General features: G+C 40.7%; 1 protein-coding gene across 1 annotated transcript; it reads left to right on the top strand.

The window, feature by feature from the left end:
* The first annotated feature begins 1,782 nt into the window (after window positions 1-1,782).
* On the top strand, window positions 1,783-22,096 carry LOC114639483 (carboxylesterase 1C). The gene is made up of 11 exons (XM_028788241.1): window positions 1,783-1,961; window positions 4,756-4,889; window positions 6,094-6,247; window positions 8,743-8,847; window positions 9,976-10,080; window positions 13,063-13,203; window positions 13,995-14,075; window positions 14,942-15,089; window positions 18,204-18,335; window positions 21,384-21,456; window positions 21,743-22,096. Exons 1-11 carry the CDS (start codon window positions 1,857-1,859, stop codon window positions 21,933-21,935), a joined length of 1,371 nt encoding a protein of 456 aa, XP_028644074.1. The 5' UTR covers window positions 1,783-1,856; the 3' UTR covers window positions 21,936-22,096.
* Window positions 22,097-26,336: the final 4,240 nt, after the last annotated feature.

The raw sequence follows: 26,336 nt of genomic DNA, 5'->3' as shown, positions 1-26,336 counted from the left end.
TGAAAGAGAGTTACAATTATGTGCAATGCAACAGATCAGAGAGAACTACTATTAACAATTGAGATCATGTTTTCAAGGCCTTTGTCTGTGTAAATCCTCCTTTAAACAGAGATCATAAATACAGAGTGTGGTTGTCAGCCTGACACATTTATATACATCAGCGTACTTTCATACCATAAATATAATATATATGTATATGCAATACATATGTGTGGCATGAAAAGATATATTTTATATCATAATATATAATATTAATTGTATATAATAAATAATATATAATAAATAAGACTATATATACATATATATATATGTAATCTTAGTATTTATTAATTGTACATAATTGGGTCCTAAAGTATCATTTATTTACCCAATCTTTCATTTGGGTTGATTGAAGTAGTTTTCCTTCTTGGCTATAAACAAAATTCCGATGGATTCATTACATACAACCATAAACAGTTTAGGACAAATTTTCAAAGGTAACATTGATGAGTCAAAAACAAGAGCTTTGGGTACATTTGTCTCCATAAACAACCAAACTCTGAACAATTCTCTCATGGAAACATAAAAAATTCCATCCCTGGGCTTTTCCCATGCCTTGGCTTACTTGATGAACGTTTCCTGTGTGCACTGGATAAACAAACTGAGACTATAACACTAATAAATACAACCTTGGTTTCTATACTGCACTTTTTTTCTAAACATTAGTGAATCTGAACTTTTCCATCTACACTTGACATGTAAATGTATATTTTTATAAATATCATGCACTATTCTCAGTGATGAAGGGAAAATTTCCCAGGACAGAGATTTAGGCATCTCTGTTGTTTGATGTGGTTTGTGCCATGCTGGTCCTACACAGCATCACTTCTACACATCAGGGATGGTGATAGCACACCTTCCCACTGCAAAGACACCTGGAATGTTGCTCATAATCTACCTGAAGTATAAGCACTACCTAACATGATCTTGGCTCTGTGTCCTTGAGACAACTGTCAAACCACTCTGTATCTACAATTCCTCAACTGTAAAACAGAAACAATAATAGACGCCTGAGGCTGAACTGACCCTTAAATGGCTTCATATATAAGGAGGACCTAAATATCTTCCTAATACTCTGGGAGAACTCAGTACCTGCTCCCAATCCCATGCTACCATGTACCTTTAAAAGCCTTTAGACAGGAGTCAATAGTGGCTGTTGGAACAGGACAATATTGGACCTTAGCAGGCCATGCAACAAGACCTTTGGAGACTTTGTTCACTCAACCTGAACATGGAAGATTGGGGTTAGAGTAGGAAAGGAATTTACCTTAGACCACACAGCACATCATGTCTGAGACAGGGCTAGAATTTAGCTTTCCTGAGGTTCTCCCACTACAATGCCCTCCCCTACATCAACCTACAACAGGCTGCCTATCATTGCAGCTGTCTTCGTTAATGTCTTCTGAGAACTATAAAGCATGTTTACCTGATGGAGGAGCATAGTCAACTATGGACCACTATTCAAAGCCAAGAAGGATAAAGCCCTGTTCAGGCACTTCAGGAAGAAACATCTCCTAAGGCAGGTCACCATTCAATCATATTTCTCCTGGGTCCAGAACATCCCAGAATACTCCAAGAAGAGAAGATGTACCAATTGTTTCTCCCTCCATAGGACTTTAGAGACCTGAGAGATTTCCAGGGTTCCCAACTCTCACATGGCAATGACTCCAGGGAAATAATAGGAACTACTTTTATAGGTTCAAATCTCTCAGTACATGATCAGGCTCAGATGACATGCTCAGTCTGGTGGAATCTCAGATGTTCTCTCCCCTCCCAGGTGCTCCCAAGATGGAATTGCTGTACAGATACTCTCAGATATGTTCAGCACCAAAAAGGAGAGTGTACCTCTCAAGTTTTCTGAAGACTGTCTCTACCTGAATATTTACAGCCCTGCTGATTTGACAAAAAGTAGCCAATTGCCTGTAAGTGCAGAACGATTGGTCCAGACTTTAAGTTTGAGCATCTAGATCTTCTGTGGGATTCGAAGGTGATAAAGGCAGCAGGGGTCAATATCACATAGGCCAGGAGTGATAAGGGACCACAGATTCCAGTTTTCATTTGAAGTTTTTTTCCAGTGATGTCAGACATTTTAGGGAGCACTATACAGCTCACATGTAATTTCCCAAGTCTTCACAGGACAGAAGGAAAAGAACAGCTAATCTTAGTTATGAGAATCCTATCCTCATGGCAGTTAAGTCAGGATTTCCAATAAATTCCCAACTGGGAGGAATCTTAGGGCAAATCTGAACAACCCGACATGATATAGATAGAGAAACTGAGGTTCTGGTGGGGAAAAATAATAGAGCACAAGGAAGGGGAGACTCGGATCTTCCGGTTTTCATGTGGGTGCTCATAGACAGGGCCTGTGGGGCAGGGAGATGGCTTTATTCTCAGGTTGTCTGTGACAGCTTCATTAGCAGATGAAAATTTTCACTCTCCCATGAAGGGGAGGGAGAAGGGAGGACACTGGGACAATCTCAAAAGCATGTTCCCTGCCTGGAGGCAGCACCCCAAGATTTCACTGTGGCTCATTGCCATGTCTGGCTGCCTTTGGCACAGTCTGATGACCAAATGATTCAGCATTTCACATGCAAACACAGTACAGGAGAAGGGGCAGGTTGCCAGGTACAGATGACAAGTTTGAAAGAGTATTTTCTAGAGAAGGTAATCTTTGTTTTGTAACACGTCAGCACCCAACAAACTTCCCAGAAGCCCTCTGTGTGAGCTGCAAAAATGGGGGACCAAGTTGATGATATGTGTACTATGATTTGGTGTTACCTGTGTTCAGAATTTATGGGGGATAAGCTCAGGGGTCGGGTGGGTGGGGAACTTTGGTGACTCCAACTCTAAGTCACATAAAAAGCAAACATCCCAGAAACCAGCTTTATCTGACCTTCTCATTGAAAAGGGATCCAGAATATGGCTTATAATGGATGGGGAAGTATAAGTATTACCTACCATGGATCTTCCTGGCTATGTGTTCTTGGGGCAGCTGTCAATTCTCTCTGAGCATCCAGTCCCTCATTTGTAGACTGACTAACAATAAATACCTGAGGCTGCTCTGAGTCTGACATGGCTTCCTGCACAAGGAGAACTTGCATCGGTTCCTGATTTTCCATGATTGTTATGAGGTTCACTCAACATTAGACCATTGGCATCCTTTATCAGGAAGTCAACAGCAACTGATGGAATAGGAAGATGATAAAACCTTAGCAGGCCAGACAACAAGACCTTTGGAAGCTTTACTCTCCTCCCTGCCTGATCCAGAGGTTCAGGAACCTAAATAATCACACTTGGGATCAGAGAAAGGAAACATTTAATCTGTTCCGACACAGCCATGCTTTCAAGGACCATTCCAACTGGTCTCCATAAACACATCATAACCTCTTCAAGACATCGTTACTCATCACTCTCAGACTCAGCCTTCACTCTTAGATATCCACGATTCATCTCTCTTCGAGGCTACAGTGGTCCAGATTGAGAAAACGGGATCTTGAGATCATGGAAACAGGTGACGCTCTAGCTTCAGACACATGTACTAAAGCCACGAGTTCTGAATATTAAACCTGCATCTACCTTCAAAAAGATGAGAGAGCAGAGCCTTTTCTTAACCTCTCAGCCAGTTTCCTCACATTGGAATTGTCATATAAGAGCTCAGTGAGTATCAAGGTGGATCACAGTTCTGCCTGAGGGTCAACAGCCAGGCTGTCACACTAAGCAGACCTACAGGAGGCTCTGCCTCATGACTCAAGAGCTGTCTCGCCTCACTCTGGTCATGGACTGCAGGTATTGGTTATCTCAGTGTCTGGCTAATGGGAACTAGCATCAGGATCAAGCCCTGCATCGTTCTCTTACTGACTGTAGTTTCTCAGCAGGAAGCTTCTCCTCCTTTTCTTATCTGTCACACAAGACAATATTATTCCTTAACATATGGAGAGGTTATTATTTATAGTTCATCAATCAGTTCTTGGTTCATCATACCCCACAATTTTCTCTCAAATTAATTGTATTATCACAATATTATTTTACACACTTCATTTCTTTCTTGATCTTCATGTTATTTAGATCAAAGAACATGGATTATGGATTATTACATCCCTTCTTCTACTCAAGTTTCACCAGAGAGCCTGGAACACTGTAGATTCTGAGATAATGTTAGCCAAATGACCAAGAACATCTTGAATGAAGTGGCTATGAACTGGGAGTAGCATAGTGGGAAGACTCAGGCTTAAGGAGAGGTGCTCTAGGAAGGGATGCCATCAGGGCAGCGGGTGTCTCCCCAGACAATCCCTGAACATAGAGAAGTTTAATCCATCACTAAGAAGTTCAATGGAATAAGACTAAGCTGAAATACAAAGTCTTTCTCTTGTTCATGTCCAGTTGCCTGAAGTTCTTGCTGTGACATGATGTGATTGCAGGGTGATGACAGCACCCTTGGCCTTTATGGGTACCATGATAATCTCAATTCTGTGTCTTAGGAGGATGTGTGAGGTGAGAAGAAAGTGTGGGGTTATTTAGGGTCATGGCATCCTGGACCTTATCTTGGAGAATTTAAAGACAAAAAAATAGAGTGACCCTTTTGCAACCTTCCTGGGAACTGGTGTGTTTGGTCAATGACCTCCAGTCACAGCCTAGATACAGACAACCAATTCAGGTGAACTCACTGGTGGTCCCAAATCTTCAGTCTATTGTCTATGCGGCTTTATTGTTGTCCAGGTGATGGTGTGGATCCATGGAGGTGGATTGATAACAGGTGGAGCATCACTTTATGATGGACTAGCTCTCTCTGCCCGTGAAAACGTGGTTGTGGTAACCATTCAATACCGTCTGGGTATTTGGGGATTATTTAGGTAAGATAATAGATTTTTTTCTACATATTATTTAGTCTTTGCTTTGGTTATTTTTATTCAACTAGTCAAAAAAATGTGCAAGATTGGGTAGATATAAGACCAGAGATTTAGTGAAAGATTTGGAAGACTCAAAGTCCAATGTTTGAGTAGAAGACCTATGAAGTGAGGACTCTTGACTGGGAAGTAAAAGAGTAGAAGAACAAAAATTATAATTTTATATAAAGAAGAGATAACATGATAGGAGATAAGTGGGTGATAGGAGGAAGTCTTGCTACTAATACAACAAAATACTCCTGGAGAACTGAACAAGGTCCTATGAGCACTACAGAGATCCTCTTGAGTGTGATGCACCCAATGGCACAGTCACCTTGCACCTGGCCTCATCTTCTCATGCCCATTCATTACTGGCTTCCACAGTAAAGACCAGAGTTCAGCTTAGTACTGACTTCTACACCAGAGACCACCGTGCAACCACTCTTACCTTTTGCCATTACCACAATCAAAGTCTTATGCCTCTGACATCTATAGTTTCTAAAATCATCTGTTGTTATACATCTGCACTTTGAATACCATAGCTGCTCCAGCTAGGGGCCTGAGTGATCTATGAAACTTCCCAATGGTCCCCACTTCCAATGATATGGTTGATCCTGTGAAGTCTCTGTTCTATCTGCTCTCATCTGTCTTACATTCACACATCTATTCCTATGGCCCTGGGACTTGATGCTACTAACTAAACTCCTCTTTGTGGTTACTGATGAGAACCATGGACTCATTTATTTCTCTTTCCCAATGTCACTGCTTCAAATAGGATTTTCCCAATTGAAATGCCACCCTATGGCCCCACATTGACCACTTTGTATTTTTCTGCTAGCTGACATACTCTCCTCTAGTCTACTTAATTCTGCTCTCCACTGTGAGCTGAGCATAGTCAGAGATTTTGTTTGTCTTGTTCTTTCTCTATTTGGGCAAATGTGGATTTACTATGGATCCTCAGTACAGTACATAGTTGCAAGAATATAAGAGTAGAGCCCCACATAAAGCAATGCTGTTGGGAATATCAGCAGGTAAAGGCCCTCCACCCTCTGTGTCAGCCATGTGATGTCAAACCTGATTCTGAAATGCTGATTGAACGTTTCCAGACTATCTGGCTCTTGAGAGGCCTGCCATGACGTCTATCTCCCCATTTTACCCTGTCACCTTGTAGCACAGGTGATGAACACAGTCGGGGGAACTGGGCTCACTTGGACCAGCTGGCTGCACTACATTGGGTCCAGGATAACATTGCAAACTTTGGAGGGAACCCAGATTCAGTGACCATCTTTGGAGAGTCAGCAGGAGGTGTCAGTGCCTCTGTTCTTGTAAGTATTCTTGTCACTATACCCCTTGCTGGAGATTGATATGGCTACTGGGGGGCTAGAAGTGGGATAAATGAGAGGGAACCAATTAGAAAGCAGCCAGTCCAATACATCTTTTCATTCAACACCTGTGTACAGGTTGACTTGGTATGCTGCACAGCATCAGATGATGAACAGCTTCAGGTGTATAATTAGCTCTCTTTTGTTTATAAGCTTATTATTATTATTATTATTATTATTATTATTATTATTTATAATCCTGGAGTCATGAACATCTCCAGCTTCTCTTCTCATTTGGTTGATCTCGTTCTTCTTCTTAATCCTTTCAATAGTAGGTCTCACTCTACAAGTCCTGGGTTGCAATGATGAGTACCCACTAGAAATGAGAGGAGAGGAGCAATAATTTGGGCCAAGTGTCCTTGTTTGGATTGAAGCCACATCTTTACATTAAGGAAATTCAAGACTCAATATAAGACTGTGGCTTCCCCTAAGGTTAAGAAGGCAGCAGCAGGTTATCTTACAGATGAAAATAAAGAAGGTTAGAAAGATGGAAGATCCAGTGGGGAAGGGTAGGGCAGAAGATGTGGGTCACAAACATAGGTTGAGCACATGAAGTGTCTTGCTGATGTACGGAATTGAGCCATAGGAACAGTGAGGGAAGCTTCAGATGTTCTTGGAGCTGTAAGAAACCTTACCTTCGTCAAAGCTGAGCAGTCATTCAGCCATGGATTCAACACTTAAATTTTCAGAGGAAAAAAATAGAATATCCATAAGTTATTACATTTGAGTCACAATGTTTTAAAGTGTGAGCATTTGCACACAACATTAAAATAGATGATTAACTATTTCATGCAATATTGACATAAGATTTAGTAAGGAGAGAACATGGTCAGTATTTAGAAGAAAGTAAGAGGAGGTGTGGGAAGGCTGGAGAGATGGCTTAGTGACCAACTTCCTGCTGTTCTCCCAGAAAAACTGAGTTAGGTTTCTAGCAGCTATATCCACAGATAACAACCACTTGGAAACAAAAGAGAATTTTTAAGTAAGAAAAAAATCTATAAAACATCCAATGAAAAATAAAGTCTGACATAACAACTTACCCAGGCATTGCAACTTGGCTGTTGTTACATTTATTTTTTCAGTCTCTTCTAAAGTTTTATGTACATTCATGTACAGTATAGAATTATATGAGATATCATATCTTTCTCTCTATTCATCATGGGTCATCTATCCTCCATCCATACCCTCTTTCATTTTTCTTTTTCTCTATATATACAGCAATGTTGTTTTTTTAGATTCTTTTTATGGAAATAGTTTCTTGTCATATAATAACATATAAATATTGTCCTTATTAGTAAGCCCTCTTCTGTATTGCTACCTGTCTGTAATTGATTAATATTGCATTATAAAAATTAATCCTAATTAACTAATCATATATTAATACCTTGGGCTAAGTTCAATTATTACTATTTGAAAAATGCATGTGTTTTCTGAGAAATCTTCATAGGTATCCATGATCTTTAGTGCTAGGATAAATTTTGAACAGTGGAGAGGCAGACACTTTATATGGGTTGGTGTTACCAAGCCTTTTATTGGGATTGTCTTTCTAATAATTTGGATTTGCCCTGATAGCTACTTGTAATGTGTTTCCACTCTGTTTCTAACTCTGAATTCATGTCACATTCTGCTGAGATGTTCCTGGGAAACATCAGAATACTAAGCTGTCTGGGATTTGGGCTAGGATGGGTGAGAAACAGTTTTATTCATGGAGCACCAGGGTCACCAAATGCAAGAGATAGGGGGAGTCCTAAACAGCAAGTGTGTCACTATTCATATGATCTGTGACTTTTCTCCTTACTATGGAGAAATATCTATCAAAGCAACTTAAAGAGGAGTTTATTTTGATTCACTCTTTAAGGATGCAATTTACCACAGCAGGGGAGTCATGATAGCAATAGCTGAGGTGATTGGTCACATGGGCCCACAGAGAGGTTTCAGATCAGAAGCAAAATACTACTCCCCTCATTGATGACCTCTGGTCTTCAAAACCATCTCTATTAACATGGGTCAGGAAATCAAACAAGTGTGATATCTTTCCAAGTCCAAAAGGATTCATCTCCAGAAACTTGTACCATGACAAAGGTGTATGAAATGCAGAATGGGAAACTCCAGATTGGGGCAATACCCCTTAGCTTTGATCAAACATCTGGGATTTAACTGTAGCTTGTTTTTCTCCCTAGATGCCTTTAGCCTGGGCTGATGACCCAGTAAGTTGACATTCCCATGTAAAGCAGGCCCAAATATTGGATAGGCTGCTAGTCACAGGTCACAAGAATGCTGCTGCCATTAGACATCTTCCAACCTCAGTCTGACACAGAAACTCCTCCACAGCTGTGCTAACAGGTTTATCTCCGAGGTGACTCTGAATTTTCTTCTTTCAATTTGATGTTAATCACAAAACCCATCTTAGGAGTATAAAATCTTCTCTCTCCTGCCAGGTCTTATCTCCTCTGGGGAAGAACCTCTTCCACAGAGCCATTTCTGAGAGTGGTACAATCCTCACTACAAATGTGGCCAAGAAGAATATCCAGGCTGTGACTGAAGTAAGTCCCAACCTGGGCATTCCTGCATTACGTTCTGAGCTTTCCTTTGGTTTTCCCTGGCTTTTCTGACTGTCGGGTGCAGCTGAGATAATCAATTCTTAAAGTAACAATAGCTGGGCAGAAGGACTGTCTTTGGGCTCACAGCAAAGACACATTCTGCAAGTTCTAATGTACCTTCATGTGAATTGTGTTACTCAAATACCCTGTGATTCTGCACAGGAACTGAAATATTAGATTTTTTTGTTGTTGTTGCAACCTGAGGTGAAGTAGTTAGCGAGTGGGTGAGATAGTGTTTGAAACCAAACAGACATCATCTTTCATTTCAAATGGCCTCTTTAGAAGCATTCAAATTGGAGAACATTGTGCCCAGGTGGTGTGTGTGTGTGTGTGTGTGTGTGTGTGTGTGTGTACACACGCTCACACAGGCACATGACCTGCTCATGTCATTATTCCAGTTAGTAATAGAGGCAAAATTCTGTGGCATATTGTATCTCCATCTGCTAATTTAGAGCAGTGGATCTCAACCTCTCTAGTGCTGAGAACCTTTAATACTGTTCCTCATGTAGGGTTGACCCTCAACCAAATGATTATTTTTGCTGTCACTTCATAACTATAATCTTGCTAATGTTGTGAACTGTAATGTGAATATCTGATATGCAGGATACATTTACATCTTTGCAAACTGACCCCAGGGGGTCAAAAGCCTTAAACTAAGAAATGCCTATTTATGCTCATTACAAACCCTCTATCACCTTACAAAATACAATGTGAGAGCAAAACCTGGTGATACATGACTATAATCCAAATACCTGGGAAGCAAAGACAGAAAGAACGAATGAAAGATTGAGGTCAGCCTGATCTATGTTGTAAGTCCTGAGCTAGCCGTGGTACTTAGTAAAATCCTATCATAAAAACTTTATCATCATCAATATCATCATCATCATCATCATCAATAAGAATGAATGAAAGATAAAAGACAGAGGGAGAGAGTGGAGAGGAAAAGATAGATATAAAGATAGAAGAAAAGGGAGAGCAGAAGGAGGAGACTGGGCTAGAATTTGCTGTCTACATTGACAGAGAATATAGTCATTACTCTTCACCTCTGATATTGCCTGTGATCTTTTTCAGATGATAGCTACTCTTTCTGGGTGTAATAACACCTCATCAGCTGCCATGGTTCAATGTTTACGCCAGAAGACAGAGGGTGAGCTCTTGGAGATCACAATGAAACTGGTACATATGTATATCTCTTCTAGTCACCACGATTCTGTGTCCTTGGCCCCAAACTTTATTTCTTTTGCTGTTCTTGTCCTGGATAGACTCTAAGGGGAAAACTTCTCAGCTCTTGGGAAGAGTGTCAACTTCCTGACCCCAACTACAAATTTCATTCTCTATTATGAAATACTGTAAGTGTCAAGAATTAGTCCAATTATATATCCCATGATGAAGAATTGCATGGAAAATTTTCAAATCTATCAAAGCTTGCTTTTTGAACATTCTTGTCACAGTTTATAGGATAAGACATTCCGTAGTCTTAAAACCAAAAACTACTCTCCTGAATTTCAGGGATATTCAATTAGGAATTTTTCAGAAAAGTGTCACATTATCTATTGGTTGATATAAAAATTATGTTATAACATAGTAGTAGCTAACTTCTCCAGAATTTATGGGATATTGCCTCATTTATGTTAGTAGGATAGCCATCTATCCATTCCTTGTCTATTAATTTATCATCCACTGATTCACTCATTCATGCCACCAACCATCCCATTCATTCATATCTTTTCATCAATTTGGTAGAAATATATCCATAATTTTCTTATTATATTTTCAGTATATCCCTCATTCATGAATTCTCTGATAAGCACATATCTTTCATTCCTTCAACCATCAAACAATAGCCCATTCTTCACCTAAATATGAAAAAAAGATTTTGTCTCTTTGTCAGTATATACATACAAATCACTAATTATATATATTTTTTAATTTTGATAGTATTGCATTTCCTCCCTTAGCTTTCCTCCCTTCAAATTCAAAGGCAATGAGGGAGAAGCAGGCTTAAGGAAGTCACCAAGGTGGGAGGGGCTTCTTCAGCTAAGAAGTTTGGACTACAAGTCAACATGAGACACGATCAGTGAGCTCTGAACACTGGTCTTTTTCTTTTTAATGTCATGTATTTATTTGTTGTTTTGAGATAGGCTCCTACTCTGTAGCCTAGAAATTTGTGATCTGCCTGAATTAGCTTCCCAACTGTTGATATTGCAGGCATAATCCTTAGCACTAAGTGCAATGTAGAAATGCACTGTACAGACAGTGGTCTGGGAAGGTGAAGGAGATTGATGGGAAGACTTTGCACTGCAGGAGTTGGGTCTTTGCACTGCAGGGGTTGGGTCTTTGCACTGCAGGGGTTCTTTATCATACCAGAGACTGAGGAGTGGGTTGATGGGATGTGACTGGAGGGCAGGACCTTTTGAAGAAATTTCCGACTGGATTTATTGATAAGCAGGTTGTGGGGCATGAGATAAACAGAAGGAAGATCACTTTGGCTTCCCTCACTCAAAAGGGACAAGTGTGTGGCCTCGACATACAGCTATCAGTATTTCTAAACAGTAATAGCTCTTCTGTGGGTCTCATGGTTGCAGATGTCAGTGTCTTCCTTTGACTCCCAGGTGCTGATTCATGCAGGCCCTTATTGTCTGTCTTCTGGAAATCTCCTGCCTCTGCTTTCCCTTCTCACTCTCTTTGCTCCTTGAGAATAAAAGATAGACCATGTCATTTCCCTTCTTAAAAGCATGAGTTTTCTTACAGGATTAAGTCCATTCCCTGCATTGAGATAGTACACCAACCCTAAAAATGGCTCAGAGTACCAGGAAAGTGTCACATATATTTCTGGTCTACTTTCCTTTCTATTGCTGTGATTTAAAGCAGTTTTGTGGAGTAAAGGGTTTATTTGTGTTACACCTCTAGGCTATGGTTTATCATTGAAGGAAGACATGAACTCAAGTAGGCCTATACAGCCAAGGAAATAAGTACAACAAAATTTATGGAGGAAGGCTGCTTGCCAGCTCATGGAAAGACACATACTTGGCTAGTTTTCTTATGTAGATTAGAACATGGTTTTCAGGGAATGAGGCTTCCCACAGTGGGCAAACAAAACGTTCCTCCACAGACATGTCCACAGAACAATATGATCCTGACAATTCCCTAAGTGTAACTCCATGACACCCTAGGCTGTTAAAGGCTAACTCAGAATATATATATATAAGAATTAGGTTTTGTTATGAAACTTTTTAAATAATTAATTTTTGTTGTTTTCTGCCTGCCCACTTCCAGATTTGTTACCTCACTATTCGTAATAGCAAAGAAATGGAATCACGTATCTATCTATCAACAGAAAAATAGATAATGAAAATGTGTCGTGCATACACAAAGGAATTTTCATCAAGTATAAAGAAAAATGTCCCATATATTGTATGCAAAAATTAATTCCACTATGTGGCCCCTCACTAACATTCTCCCAGAGAAGTCTCCCAAGTCCAGGCCACTGTGACATTCCTGAAATGAGCCCTGTACACACTTGATTCATTGTCTTCCTACTGCTTAGAAGTGCCCACTCTTTTCTTCAGTTTTCTACGGTGTTCTTGTAAAGATACCCCTCCAGATATCAAAAAGACCAGCTTTGTGTGTTCAGGTGTCATCTTCCTTCAGAAAGCAGTTCCTCTCACCAGATTTAGAACATACTCTCTTCAAAAATCAGCTTTTCCAAGGTGTCAATGGTTGCACCCAGGGTGGTATTTTCTATTATCAGCCTATTAGAAAGAATCTGGTGCTGACTATGGTATTTTATTTCTCTACATAGAAACAAGGTTTTAGCTTAGGCTCTTCTAGTGTTAACATCAATACTTCTGAAAGCCAATTACGTATCTCAAAGCAAGCAGATTTACATATGGATAAACAGAAACAATCAGCCATTATTAAGTGAGAAATTTCCTCTCCCCAATTCCCTACCACCATTGCATTGCCACTGCTGGCCCCCATCTCATAGTTGTGACCTTGAAGTCTCTTAGACTCAGCCATTGTCATTAGGACATTGGGTTTCTGTGATAATAGCCACAGCAATCTTTATGCTTGGCAAACTCTCAGACCAACAAGGAAGGGGTGTGGCTCAAAACTAAGGTACAACATTCATAAGTACTGTATTTTTGTCTTTCTTAGGACAATACCTCGATGTCCACTGTGATTGATGGAATGGTGCTGCCAAAGGCACCAGAAGAGATCTTGACTGAGAAGAATTTCAACATTGTCCCTTACATAGTGGGCTTCAACAAGCAAGAGTTTGGCTGGAGCATTCCAACTGTGAGAATATACAGACCTTTTAGATACACTCCACAGAAGCTCAACAATCATCCTCCCTGTTCTGATCAAGGGTTATGCACCTTGATGACTACCATTCATAGAGGCTTAAAACTTCCCATGTAAATTTGTTCTGAGAGTCTTTGATGAAGACCTTTGGAGTACAAATTTATATCTGGGCCAGATGAAAGATTAATAATAGGAAACTTTCTAATGTAACTACTCAAGAGGTCTCAGGGCCCTGACTGCCCACCACCAAACTCAGCAATGCTGAGCCTTCTCAAGCAGGCATTTTAGGGCCCTGGTATCAGACTGCAGTCTGGCTTTCAGTGCTAAAAGACTCACTGAATCCAGAGCAGATCTCTGAGTGCAAATGTGGTCAGTATCAGCACATTCCCAGAATTCTGCAAAAGGACCTCATGGGGCATCACAGAAACATAGACACAAATACAGTGCTAGGTCTTCTTTCCCCTGTCACTTGAGTCTGAGGGTGTGTGGCCTGTGTCCTCTGTCCCTGAGCCTTTGGCTTCTACATGACCCTGACCTGAATGCTCTACTGCCTTGAGGAACATTGTCCCTTCTAGTGTAATAAATACAATCACTTGACTGTCTTCTCTGTATGGCTTAGCTTCATTCATATAAGTCCATTTCTTTTGCTTGCTGACTTCCTTCAGAATCATAATCTGTCAGCACTATCCCCTAAGCACCTTTATTTCATTTGGTTTTCATGGTTGGTCTGTTTGGTTCTTCTTAATTTATTGAGATTCACCAATGTTTTACCTTGTGTTTAACAGGCGTTGGGAGATCTACTCTCTGAAGGCAAAATGAATAAGAAAACGGCCAGTTTCCTCTTGAAGAGGTTTCACTCTGACCTTGTAAGAGTCTAGGGAGTCATGGGAATTGGTTGGGAAACAAAGGTCATTGACTTGCTTCAATCACAGACAAATTCAATGGCTGCAAATAATGATAATGACTGGGGTACCCCTTTCACTTTTCTACTCCATCTTCTTCCTATCCAATTGTAACAAACTTACATTTCTTGTTCACCAATCAAAACTCCCCATGGGTCCAGGAAAAGTTGCCAGAGGATTTACTTGGGAAACTTTATACCTGGAAAGACTGATTCCATGACCAACAAAGACCATCAGGTTTATACATTAGAGGTCTAAGACCAAGTAGTTAGGAGGCATATCAGATAGGCAGGCACTGTGACAGTTACAAATTGTAGGTTCCCTGCTTTTCTGATGCATGAGCTTCTGTTATCAGTAGATCACTGAACAGATATTCTGGACTCTGTACATCTAAAACAAAATATTTACTGAATAGCAAGTCTCATGAGTCATGCCTTTTTTCCTTCCATTCCCTAGATATAGCCTATTCTGAAGTCATTTGCTAGGGTACAAAAGGTATCTTTCCCCTGTAGAACAGGGGAAGATACTGAATATTTACTTCCCTAGAAACAACTGAATATAGTATTCACCAGATGACAGTTTTCAAGCTGTCAAGTGGCACAAGGCAACAGAGTCTTTCCCACCACAACCAAATGAAAGAACATAATTTTCAGACACCTGACTTCCAACTTTAACAACATACAGCAAGTGGATCTAGAAAATCTTACCTAGTATAGCACGCTGGTTTGGTACAAAGCCCAGGTGGTCCATGAGCCATGACCTCATCTTAACTGTCTGAAGCAGCCACATTGATTGCCAGGCATGAGTGGTAATTTTCTGATCCATTTTAGAACATCTCTGAGAGTATGATTCCAGCAATCATTGACAAGTACTTAAAAGGAACAGATGACCCTGCCAAAAAGACAGGCCTTCTTCTGGACATGTTGGGAGATATATTTTTTGGTATTCCATCTGTGCTCTTGTCCCGTAGCCTCAGAGGTGAGTATTATGTGTGTCTTATATGTTAAATGGGAGGACATATGTAGCAGAAGGTATTAAAAAGACTACTGAGATGCTCCCAGCTCTACCACCATCCAAGTTTCCGCTCTATGTCCAGCACCATCTGGCCATCTCAGTCCTGCTGGCCCTGGGAGAATCCCCACCCAAGATGTAGGCATAATCACTGACTCCGTGCACCACCAACCATGGGGTTAAATATCACAATACCCAGTAACCCAGTAAATCAAAACTCTTAAAGTTTATAGTTAACTAGTAAGATTTATACATCAATAAAATTTCAATACACAAGGTGCTCACACATTTTAGATAAGTCCCCCAATTATCCTAACATTTCGATATACATAACTACCTGAGACTATATAAAGTTATCTCTCCCTCATGTCCTTCTCCCTCAGCACCTCTTAGCTCCGCCTCCCTTTCCCTGTCCAATCACAGGCCTCCTGCTGCAAATAGATTGGGCAGGGAAATTTCTGCCACAGACAGGGACTCAATAATTCAATAATGTCTCTGGTTTGTCCACTTCTCAGCACAAACATATATATATATATATATATACATATACATATACATATACATATACATATACATATATATATGTGTGTGTGTGTATGTATGTGTGTGTCTGTGTCTGTGTGTGTTTATATATGTAGATATACATACATAGAACATGAGGTTAGGGATGTAACTCAGTTGATAGAGTACCTGAATGGAATGTAGGATACTCTGTAGTCAATCCTGAGTAACCTTATAAGTCATAACTAGTGATACATGTTTGTAATGTCAGCATTTAGAAGCTGGGGAGAAAAGACTAGATCTTCTTTGGCTACATGAGGAGTTCAATTCCAGACTGTATTACATTAAATACTTTCTTGCAAAAACCAGCCAACCAACGAGAAGAATAAAACTCCAGGGTCAGAAACAGAATTAATGTTCAAAAGAGCCTCTTCCTGAAGAGAAAGTCCAGAAAGAGTAGAAAGAGTTATGGGAAGGGGAAGTGTAGAGACCTTCAATTTCCTTGACATGCCTTTATCCATCTTGGTGTGCACTGGTTAGTGATGGTGAGTACTGGGTTTGATCTCTCACAGGGCTGTACATCACTGACTCAGGCCTGCATAGACAGAGTGGAGGCTACACATAGGTCTTCCTAAATTAGGCAAGATTCTCTTGTGCCTGTGCATGATCTATTCCAGCAAATGACCTGTGAGTGCTCAGAAAGAATGTACATACTGTCGGGGTCAAGATGTGGACCTTCTTTAGAGTTCCATCCTGTCCCCTGATTCTAAAACTTTTGTTGAAGTTCAGTGTTTTAGTGTTTTATACATTTTCTGTCTATATGACCCAATCATTCTTGAGAGTGGGGTAAGTTGGTCCACTACTGCTTTGATATTGCACTCTCTCTCCCTCCAGGTACTTTAATATTTGTTTTATATGTTTATGTACTTAGCATTAGATCTGTATTTACCATAGTTATATTCCATTGGCGAACTCAGTATATGATGGCTTCTTTCTTTTTAAACTTTTTACTTAAACTCAGTTTTTTGAGGCAGCTATACCCATTTCTTTTCCCCTTTAGTTCCTCTTTATGCATAATATCTAATTTCCTTTCAAGTGCAGTCTATATATGTATTAAAGATTGTGGAGGTTTATTTTAAGACTGTATAAACTCTAGTCTCTAAAAAGCCTACTCATTGACTACATGCCCTTATATTGAAGAACTTACACTGAGGGGAATTTAAGACAGGCAAGGACTTACTAACTCCAGTCATGTTACTTATTTCTGTTGGTTTTGTAAATATTCCACTTTACTTCACTCTCTTGGTCACTTCCAGATGATTTGATGGTTTGAATGATTGACATGCTCTAAATTCTTAATTTGTACTATATGCTTTGCTAAAAAAATTTTATGTCGCAGCTATCAGGAGAACCTGTACCCAAAGAACTTACTTGAAGTTGATAATATACGTTGATTTCATATGACAACTGTACAATTTTATCTAATTTTTTTTGTTTAAAAATGCTTTTTATTTTATGTGTATGGGTATATTTGCCTATATGTGTCTGTGCACCGTAAGCTGTGCATGACGCACACAAAGGCCAGGAGAGACCATCAGATTCTGGAACTTGAGTTAAGACATTATTGTAAGTTGCTGTGTGGGTGCTGGGAACTGAACCCGTGTCCTCTGGAAGAGCATCCAGTTCTCTTAACCACTGGGTCATTTAAACAGCCCCACTTTTCTTTTTTTACATTTTTTGTGTCAGAATTCATATAATTTTGAACTAATATTTTAATGTTCATTGTTAGCAGTACTTTTGTACAGAAATTGTGTGCTATGTAAGAAAAAAATCCCCTACAAATTAAGATTACCATTTCACTGTATCCTGAACATGGGTTTACGAGTTTCCGCTGACCCACATGTTACTCATCAGTACACTTATCTTTCAGTTTAAAGAAACCTAGCAAGTGGGCTGGAGAGATGGCTCAGTGGTTAAGTGCACTGACTGCACTTCCAGAGGTCCTGAGTTCAAATCCCAGCAACCACATGGTGGCTCACAACCATCTGTAATGAGATCTGATGCCCTCTTCTGGTGTATCTGAAGACAGCTACAATGTATTCATATATAATAAATAAATAAATCTTTAAAAAAAAAAAAAAAAAAAAAAAAAAAAAAGAAACCTAGCAAGTGTTCACAGGCAGCAGCAGGGACAACGAGCTCCACAAGCTTTTCTCTGGGGGATTTGATATTTCTCCCTCATTTCTGAAAGACATCTTAGCACTGTGGATGCTTAAAACCAGGATGAGTATTATTAGGTGCAGATCTTCTCAGAATGACAGGGCACCATGGATCATCACTGAATACATCCAAGTGCTCACTGTCTGCATTGCATCCACTCATTCTGCATTCCATAAACACCTGGCTCAGATCCCAGGTCTAACTCAACCCGCTGTGCAAATCAAGCAGGTCACCGGGGTTTCCAAAAACTGCCTCTGTCCTATACTAGTAACCAACTATCTTCTTCAGGTATGAAGACCTCAGTGCCACTCAGGACTGTGTCTGCTAACATGTACTGTACATAAATCCATGTCTCCTCAGATGCTGGAGTGCCCACCTACATGTATGAGTTTCAGTATCGACCAAGCTTCGTTTCTGACAAGAGACCCCAGACTGTGCAAGGAGATCATGGCGATGAAGTATTCTCAGTATTTGGGACTCCATTTTTAAAAGGTATTGGTTCTTGCCCAGGTGTTCTCTGGGAGTCAGGAGAACTGGGTTCTCCAGTCTTGGTTTGGGGGTCTTCAGCAAGTTTCTCCTTTTCTCCTAATGCTAGTTTCCTGGCATTCTATAGCAGAACTGAGCTCCATTAGGTAGTCCCCAAACATTCTCCAGTTCTATCACACATAAAGATAAGTCATGTGGACCCAGCCATAATCATTCTAAGAATCATGACCTGAGGTATCAATAAGAGAAGTGGTTGGTCACGCACAAGGCACTGATCTAGATCTAGATTAGCACAATTTAATTTCCCACATAACCTTGAAGTGTTCCATTATCTATTTATCTACCTAAATATATCTCTCACATACAATGTATATTTTCTGTTTTATTGAACATAGATTGTTTTCCTCCCATACTATATCCTGATTTCAGTTTCCCCTCCCTCAATCCTCCCAGTTCCTTCACACCTCTTCTCCCATGTGGCTCCACCCCCTTTCTGTCTCTCATTAGAAAACAAACAGGCTTCTAAGGAATAATAATAAAATAAATCTAATAAAAACTAACACATAGGAAAAGGACAAAACAAGCAGAAGGAAAAGAGACCAAGAGAATGCACAAGAAACAGAGACCTTGTCATTTCCACACTCAAGAATCCCATTAAAGCACTGACCTGAAAGCCATATTATATATGCAAAGAATCTATAGGATGAAAGAAAAAAGAAAACTACATATCAATAAAATAAAATGAAAATGAAAGTAAAACATTGTTTTTTAAATAAAGGAGGAGCCCTAAAATGTCATTAGAAGAAAAAGAACCTCCAGAGATGTCATTGAGTTTGTTTTATATTGGCCATCTCCTGTATGCTGCCTAACCTTAAAAAAGTTTGTTTCCTCAGTAAGACTCCCTTGGAGGAAATTAAATTTTCATTTGCAAATGGTTATCAATCAAAGATGGTTGCTGGGTTAGGAATGGGGGCATGTGTCCACTTTTTCAGCTCTAGGCCGCCATCTGGTGGAGACGTGTGAAGGCTCTGTGCATGCTGCCTCAGTCTCTGTGAGTTCACATGTGTGTCCATCCTGTTGATTAGAGGGTCTTATTTCCTTTGTGTCCTCCACGCCCTCTGGCTCTTATATTCTTTCTACCTCCTGATCAGGAGTGCTCCCTGAATCCTAAGGAGTGGGATTTGAAGGAGACAACCTATTTAATATTCCTAAACATTCTAGGCTTAATGTCTGGCTATGGGTCTCTGTACTTGTTCCAATCTTCTGCAAGTGGAAGCTTCTGTCATGGTGGCTGTGCAAGAAACTGATCTATGAGTATGGCAGACCATCATTAGGAGACTTTTTGTTGCTAAATTTTAAATTGTATTTATTTATTACTTTATATACATATACATGTGCATGTACATATACATATATGTAGCATTTGCCTTTGCCCAGGGCCCTGGGCTATTTAGTCTTAAGTTCTTCATAATTCAAGCAGTGACAGGTATGGGTTCCATCATCTAATAAAGTAGACCTTACCTTATAACCAAATCAGATATTGGTTGCTTGTCCCTCAAGTTTTGTGCCCTCTGACAAACAGGACATCATTGTAGATCAAAGGGTTTGTAACTCGCTTGGGGTTTGTGTTGCATCAGAACACCTTCCTGTACCAAAGACACTAGAGTGGAGGGGTGAAGGCTCTCTGTAGGCACTACCTTGACATCTCCATGGTCAAGGAGTAGTACAGATATTGTCTTCAACAGTGGGGCCTCCCATTAACCTGTGGAGAGCAACCTACAGTCTTGACAAGAGACTGGGTTGTTTTGGGTTTCCCATGAGACCTCTTTGGCCAACATCTCAATTAGATGTAACCCAATCCTGGTACTGGAAGTTTCTTTTAGTGACAAGAGATGCCCAGTTGGGGTTTTGTCTCTGCCCTTACTTGTCATCAATTTTATTTAGATTGGCTTCATGTATGCACACATTTTAGGGAGCTTCTACTGTATGAGATTTCCATATTACATCTCAAATGGTCCTTAATTTAACTGTCTCTCCCCACAATACCTTCCTCAGCTTCTTCTTGCCCCACTCTCTTCACTTGATCATCTTATTCCCACCCTTCTCCTTACCCTCATCTTTCCATAGCTGTCTATTCTACTCCCATTTCCTAGAAAGAATGGCTGGCATCTTCACAGAAGATCTATAATATAATTAATAGCATGATATTTAAATTTAATTTTGTGTGTGTGTGCATACATGTATGCATGTGGGTTTCTGTGTTTGTATGTGTAGGTACATGTGTATATATGTGTGTATATAAGTGCATTGTGTGTCTGTATATGGATGTGTGGATTTTGTGATGTGTCTCTGTGTGGTATGTGTGTATATTTATATGTGTGTAAGTGTGTGTGTGTGTGTGTGTGTGTGTGTGACTGTGTGCACACCCATGCTTGTGGGGATCAGAGAATAACTTGTGGGAGTAGTCCTTCCTTCTACTATGAGTCCCAGTAGTACAACTCAGATTCTCACGTTTTAAGTGTGGCAAGTGCCTTGACACACTAAACCATCTCTCCAGACTAATAATGTTATATTTAAAGAAATTCTTTTCACAAATGTATTTAGTGTCTTAACCCTTATCATTTGCATAAGCTCATGACCCCAGCTCATGGCTTCTTATGGGCATTTGCTAGCTGGAATACTTCTTAGTTCTTTGTAGTTCTGATATCTTTTATAGTCTATTAATAATAACACTGCGTGTAAGTGACTCAGAAGCAAATCTCCAAAACAAAGGGCACTCTGAATTTTAACCCCACGGAAGGAGGGGAAAGCAGATGAACAAGGACAACAAAGGAGACTCACAGTGCATGCTCACATTCCCAGTGCTGGTCACAGATCAGTCTCTCCCTTTGACTCTCAAACATGCACAGTGATTAGCCAGGGTCTTCTCACACTGGAGCTTTTGACAGAGTGGTTATGGAGTGAGCATCTCTTTCTGACTTCCTAACAACCTCCCAAATGAAGCTACATCTGGTTCACACTTCCTTCAGCAAAACATTTTTCCCTTCCTCACAGAAGGTGCCTCAGAAGAGGAGACCAACCTCAGCAAGATGGTGATGAAATTCTGGGCCAACTTTGCTCGAAATGGGTGAGGCTTGTGGCAAAGATGAAAAGGGTGGATAGGGTGTGGCCGAGCATATCTTTTAGAAAAGATGACTTCTGAAGTCTGAGTGATAGAAGCCCTGACCATTCTCTCCAACATTATTGCTCTATAGCAAGAGTATTCTAGAATCAGATGGGCTGTTCCAAAAAATGTAAACTGTATATGGAGGTTGTCAGCCTCTCTACTGAGATAAACTGCACATGCATTCATAGAGACGGAGATGGAGGGCCACAGAGCAGTCTTGAGGAATTCTATTTGATTCTGTTCCCAGGAACCCTAATGGGGAGGGACTGCCACACTGGCCAGAGTATGATCAGATGGAAGGTTATCTGCAGATTGGTGCCACCACCCAGCAAGCCCAGAGACTGAAAGGGGAGGAAGTGGCTTTCTGGACTGAGCTCCTGGCTAACAATCCACCTCAGACAGAACATCCTGAACACACAGAACACACTGAACCCAAATGAATGTGAGGTCCTCCCCGCCTCAGGACCAGAGAAGCAAAGATGGAGCTATTCCACAAAGGATGGCTATTCACCAAAGATGGATCTTACAGAGGAAACTGCACAACTATACAGTGGGGATATTTGTATCTCAACTTGAAAATAAATTTCCTTTTAGAAATCAACTCAGGAGTTGTGTCTTGGGCTAGAAATGAATCTGTCCTCATGGGTGGGGTGTTAGGAGGATGAGGAGAGATGCTGACATGGAAAAACATCTGTTCAGGAGAAGATTTGGGGAATGTTTGCTGGACTCTGAGAGAAGACAGTTGATTGGAAGAGAGGTAGCATGTGACTATTACCTCATGATTTACCTCTAAGTAGACAACGTTGTCACATTGCCATGCCAAAAACCACTTGTGGGCAAGTGTAGGACAATAAATTCCTTGAGAACCACAAACCCAGGGGACTTTCCAACCATCACAGACTTATCCATGGAGGTCAGCAAGGTGTTCCTGAGTAAGACTGACAGCAGATAACAAGGCTGCACAAAGCCTGTCTCTGAGGGTCCAGGCATACAATACTGCATTTTACATAAAGAAACAAAATTCTACTACCTCTGCAAAAATAGCATTGGAGCCTCTGTTTCCAGAGCTTTTGTGAAGACCCATTGAGGCCAGGCAAACAGAGCTGTGATGTTCTACTTTCCCTAAGTGGTGTACATGGCACAGTCCTGAGTAAAGGCATGAGGGATCTTTCACTTCCTGGGAGAGGCAGGATTACTGAGAAGACACCAAATCCAAGATGGGATTTGAAGTCTCACTAAGGTTAGGATTAGATCAGAGCTACAGAGATTGTACCCAGAAACTGCCACTTCATCAGCAGATACCAGGTACCATCTACCAGAAGTCTACTTGTAGTGGAAAGTGAAAATATGGAAAGAGACTCTCTGTGAGGGGAAGGAGAACATGCTAGAAGGACCTGAAAAAAAGGAGAAAGATGTGAGAGAATAACTTACTGTAACAGGCAATTATTCAGCTTCTTGTAATTGATTCAACTCTCCTTGAAGATACAACATATAATATAAAGAGATGTGAATGTTGCATACCAAGGGCAAATCCTAAATTCTTTTTTACAGTGCCAGGTATTAGATTTTTTTAAAAGAGGTGTAAATAGTAATTGAGTGTTGGAGATAAAATGAAATTGTTACTCTCAAAGAAAGCTGACAGGGAAAATGGTGTGAGGAATGAATGAAGTTTGGAAATAGTGAGTTGAAGTCACCTTGTGAATGAATAACTTTGCTAAATAAAAAAGCCTTAAACAAATTAGTTAGCAATGGTCTCAAGACTAGATTTAAAAGCCAAAACCCAATTACATGCTGAGTAACACAGAGTATGAATCCACTTTGTGACCTCTGATTCCTGGTGGTTTTTAAGCCTCACCTGTCTCCTTCCCCTCTGGCTCCATATCTGAAGAAGCTGATTAGAAAGCCTGAGTACTTCCTGTCGTGGTGCCAGGGTAAGATCCAAGCCTCACAAGCTCACCCTGGCCCCACCTCCAACCAAAAAAAGCCCTAAGCCAGCGGCCTTTCCTTCCTGATTGAAAGCTCTATCCTTTCCCTGACACAGTGGCTAAGACCTCCAGTCTGCATATTAGAAGACTGTGCAGATTCTTTGGGGGAGGAGACGTGTGGCTAGTATACACTCCCAGTGGAGACACACACACACTGGAAAAGACAAAGAAATACAACAAAAGCAGGAGACAAGTATACCAAAGAGATACTGAAAGAACATGTGGGGACTACATGAATATCATGCTAACAGGCTGCAAGAAATGACATTATAGAATAAAATAGGGTCCATTCTCCAATAAGACATAACAGTCTTCAGGTCTTCAGTGTATGTACACATAATCATAGTCATACAGGCTTTGCATGGTATCACTGCTACCTCCCTCATTAACACACACACACACAAATCAACCCCAAAAAAAATTTGAGTGCTGTTGTGGTTTTGGGAAGTACTCAGGATGTCATGGAGGGGAGCCAACAGATAGGCCATAGGTCAGCCATTGGCAGTGTGGAGCAGAAGGGTTCTAGGAGAAGAATGAGGCAGCCCATGGGACCAATGGGAGGTGGTATAACATGGCCAGAGTTCCTCAGAGCAGAAGAATGTGAGTTATGTGTGTACCTGCTCTCATCTACACATGATTGAGAGCAGCTTTCTGGCCCTAGGAAGAATGCCAAGACACACGAGGGAAAGCCAGGAAGCCCATGAATACAGACATAGTGTGCCTGCTGTTTACAGCCCTAGGAATCCTGGGTGTGGTTCTCTTTTACACACTTGTGAATTTATAGCTTGTTCCCAACTATAAATTACACTTGCCATCCATTTTTCTGTTTCCTTGCTTAATTTAAGATTGTTCTAGTAGGTAAAAGTTGAAGGATTGCTTGGAGGATTTCCCAGAATCCCAATGGCCAGGGCAGAGTCCATTCCAGCTAACTGGAATCTTCGTGAATGAGACCTGGACATCTATTTACTCAGGTATTCTGATCCAAACTTCTTGTTGAAGATCACTGTATGAACAGAGTAGTACAAGCATTGCCTACATTTCTAAAAGTTTTCCAAATCACTGCTTTAATGTCCTTGGCATTGAAGATTCACTTTAACAACTTTTAAAATGATACTTTGATGTTTCAAAATGATTGAAGTCATCTCCACATTTTCAGAAGATGGGGTGAGACCAAAGCCAGGCCTTTTTAGCCACTCCTAAATCCTGCAAGTACATATCCCTTAAGAGCTTCTTCAGTTCATCAAGCAGAAACTTGTTCTATTTTCTGCCACAGTATAATTGTATTTAATTTTTTCTGAGAAAGCTTCCTCTACCCACGACCAGGTGGTCTTGTTCCCTTGTTCCATAACATCAACCAGAACCAACACCAGAGTATCATTGGCCTGAGTATTTTCCAGTATCCAGCAGAGGGCAGCACAGAGCAAAAGAACATGTTTTCCTTCAAAGCACCAGTGAGGCTACTCCTGTTGGCTGAGATGGTGCAGATCCAGACAAGACTAGAAGCCTTAACACAAAGACACATTAGAAATAAAACCTCAGTGTGGTGATACATGTTTTTAATCTCAGCACCTAGGAAGTGAAGATGGGAGAATCAGAAGTTCAAAGCCAGCCATGAATGAAACCCTGCCTCAAAACAAAAATTAGAAATGAGTATCAGCAAATGGGTTGGGATTTTCTCTGGATCATGTGGGCGTAGGGAAAGATGAGAAGATATGTTTCACAAGTATCAGAGACTGAAGACCCACAAGTTTCTAATTTCAAATCTTTGCACTTTGTTTTCCTATGGAGAAAAAATACATTTTGGCAAATTCTGACAAATGATGGATATTGTGAAGAGATAAAATTTATTTAACGTAGAAATAATTGTCCCAAAGTGTGGAGTAGAGACTGACGGAAAGGCCATCCAGTGACTGCCCCACCTGGGAACCCATCTCATATACACCAAACCCAGACACTATTGCGGATGCCAAGAAGTGCTTGCTGACAGAAGCCTGATGTAGCTGTCCCCTGAGTGGCTCTGCCAGAACCTGACAAAAACAGATGCAGATGCTGGCAGCCAACCATTGGACTGAGCACAGGGACTCCAATGGAGGAGTTAGAGAAAGGACTGAAGGAGCTGAAGGGGTTTGCATGGCTCCAGCTGCATATGTAACAGAGGATGGCTTTATCTGGCATCAGTGGGAGGAGAGGCTCTTCGTCCTGTGAAGGCTTGATGTCCCAGTGTAAGGGAATGCCAAGGCAGAGAGGTAACAGTGAGTGGGTGGGGGAGCACCCTCATAGAAGCAAGGGTAGAGATGATGGGATAGGTGGTTTGTGGAGGGGAAACCAGCAAAGGGGTTAACATCTGAAATGTAAATAAATAAAATATCCAATAAACATTTGTCCCAAAGATATTTAAACGTAGTGAGTTCTCTGAGGATAGAGGTAGATGGCGGATGGCCTGGCCACTTGGCAGGAGCGTGGGATCCAAGTTTAGGCATCAGAGAGAGAACTGTGCACAATCTAACTTCACTTGCAGACTTGAGAACACAGAATTCTATGACTTACTGGCCCAGTGAAGTTGTAGATGTATTCTAACCTCGCAGGCCACCAGTTCTGGTGCTCTACATTGCTCTAAAATTTCCAGCCTTTCCTGAGAGTCTCAGACCAAAGCTTAGCCCTGACTGAAGGTGCAGTTTGCTGTGCCTGCCTTTGGGAAGCTCAAAGTGGACTGAACTTAGAGGACCACGGGGAGAGATCTTATGTAAGAAGTGGTTGGACAAGTTAGAGATTATCTGTAACCTGATAGTTGAGTCTAGAACCAAGTATAAGAACTTGAATTGAGGTTGGGTCTGGCTCGGGTTGTCATCAGACTCC

Source organism: Grammomys surdaster, unplaced genomic scaffold (assembly GCF_004785775.1).
Source record: "Grammomys surdaster isolate TR1022 unplaced genomic scaffold, NIH_TR_1.0 125739, whole genome shotgun sequence".
In the NCBI taxonomy this organism is placed as follows: domain Eukaryota; kingdom Metazoa; phylum Chordata; class Mammalia; order Rodentia; family Muridae; genus Grammomys; species Grammomys surdaster.
The sequence above is the reverse complement of the archived record's forward strand: the minus strand, read 5'-3'. Positions and strand labels throughout refer to the sequence as shown.

Coding starts and splice junctions, on each gene's coding strand:
- LOC114639483 (XM_028788241.1), top strand. CDS start 1,857: ATGTTCAGCACCAAAAAGGAGAGTGTACCTCTCAAGTTTTCTGAAGAC. Junction 10,081..13,062: donor TGGAGATCACAATGAAACTG/GTACATATGTAT, acceptor TGTCTTTCTTAG/GACAATACCTCGATGTCCAC. Junction 14,076..14,941: donor AGAGGTTTCACTCTGACCTT/GTAAGAGTCTAG, acceptor GATCCATTTTAG/AACATCTCTGAGAGTATGAT.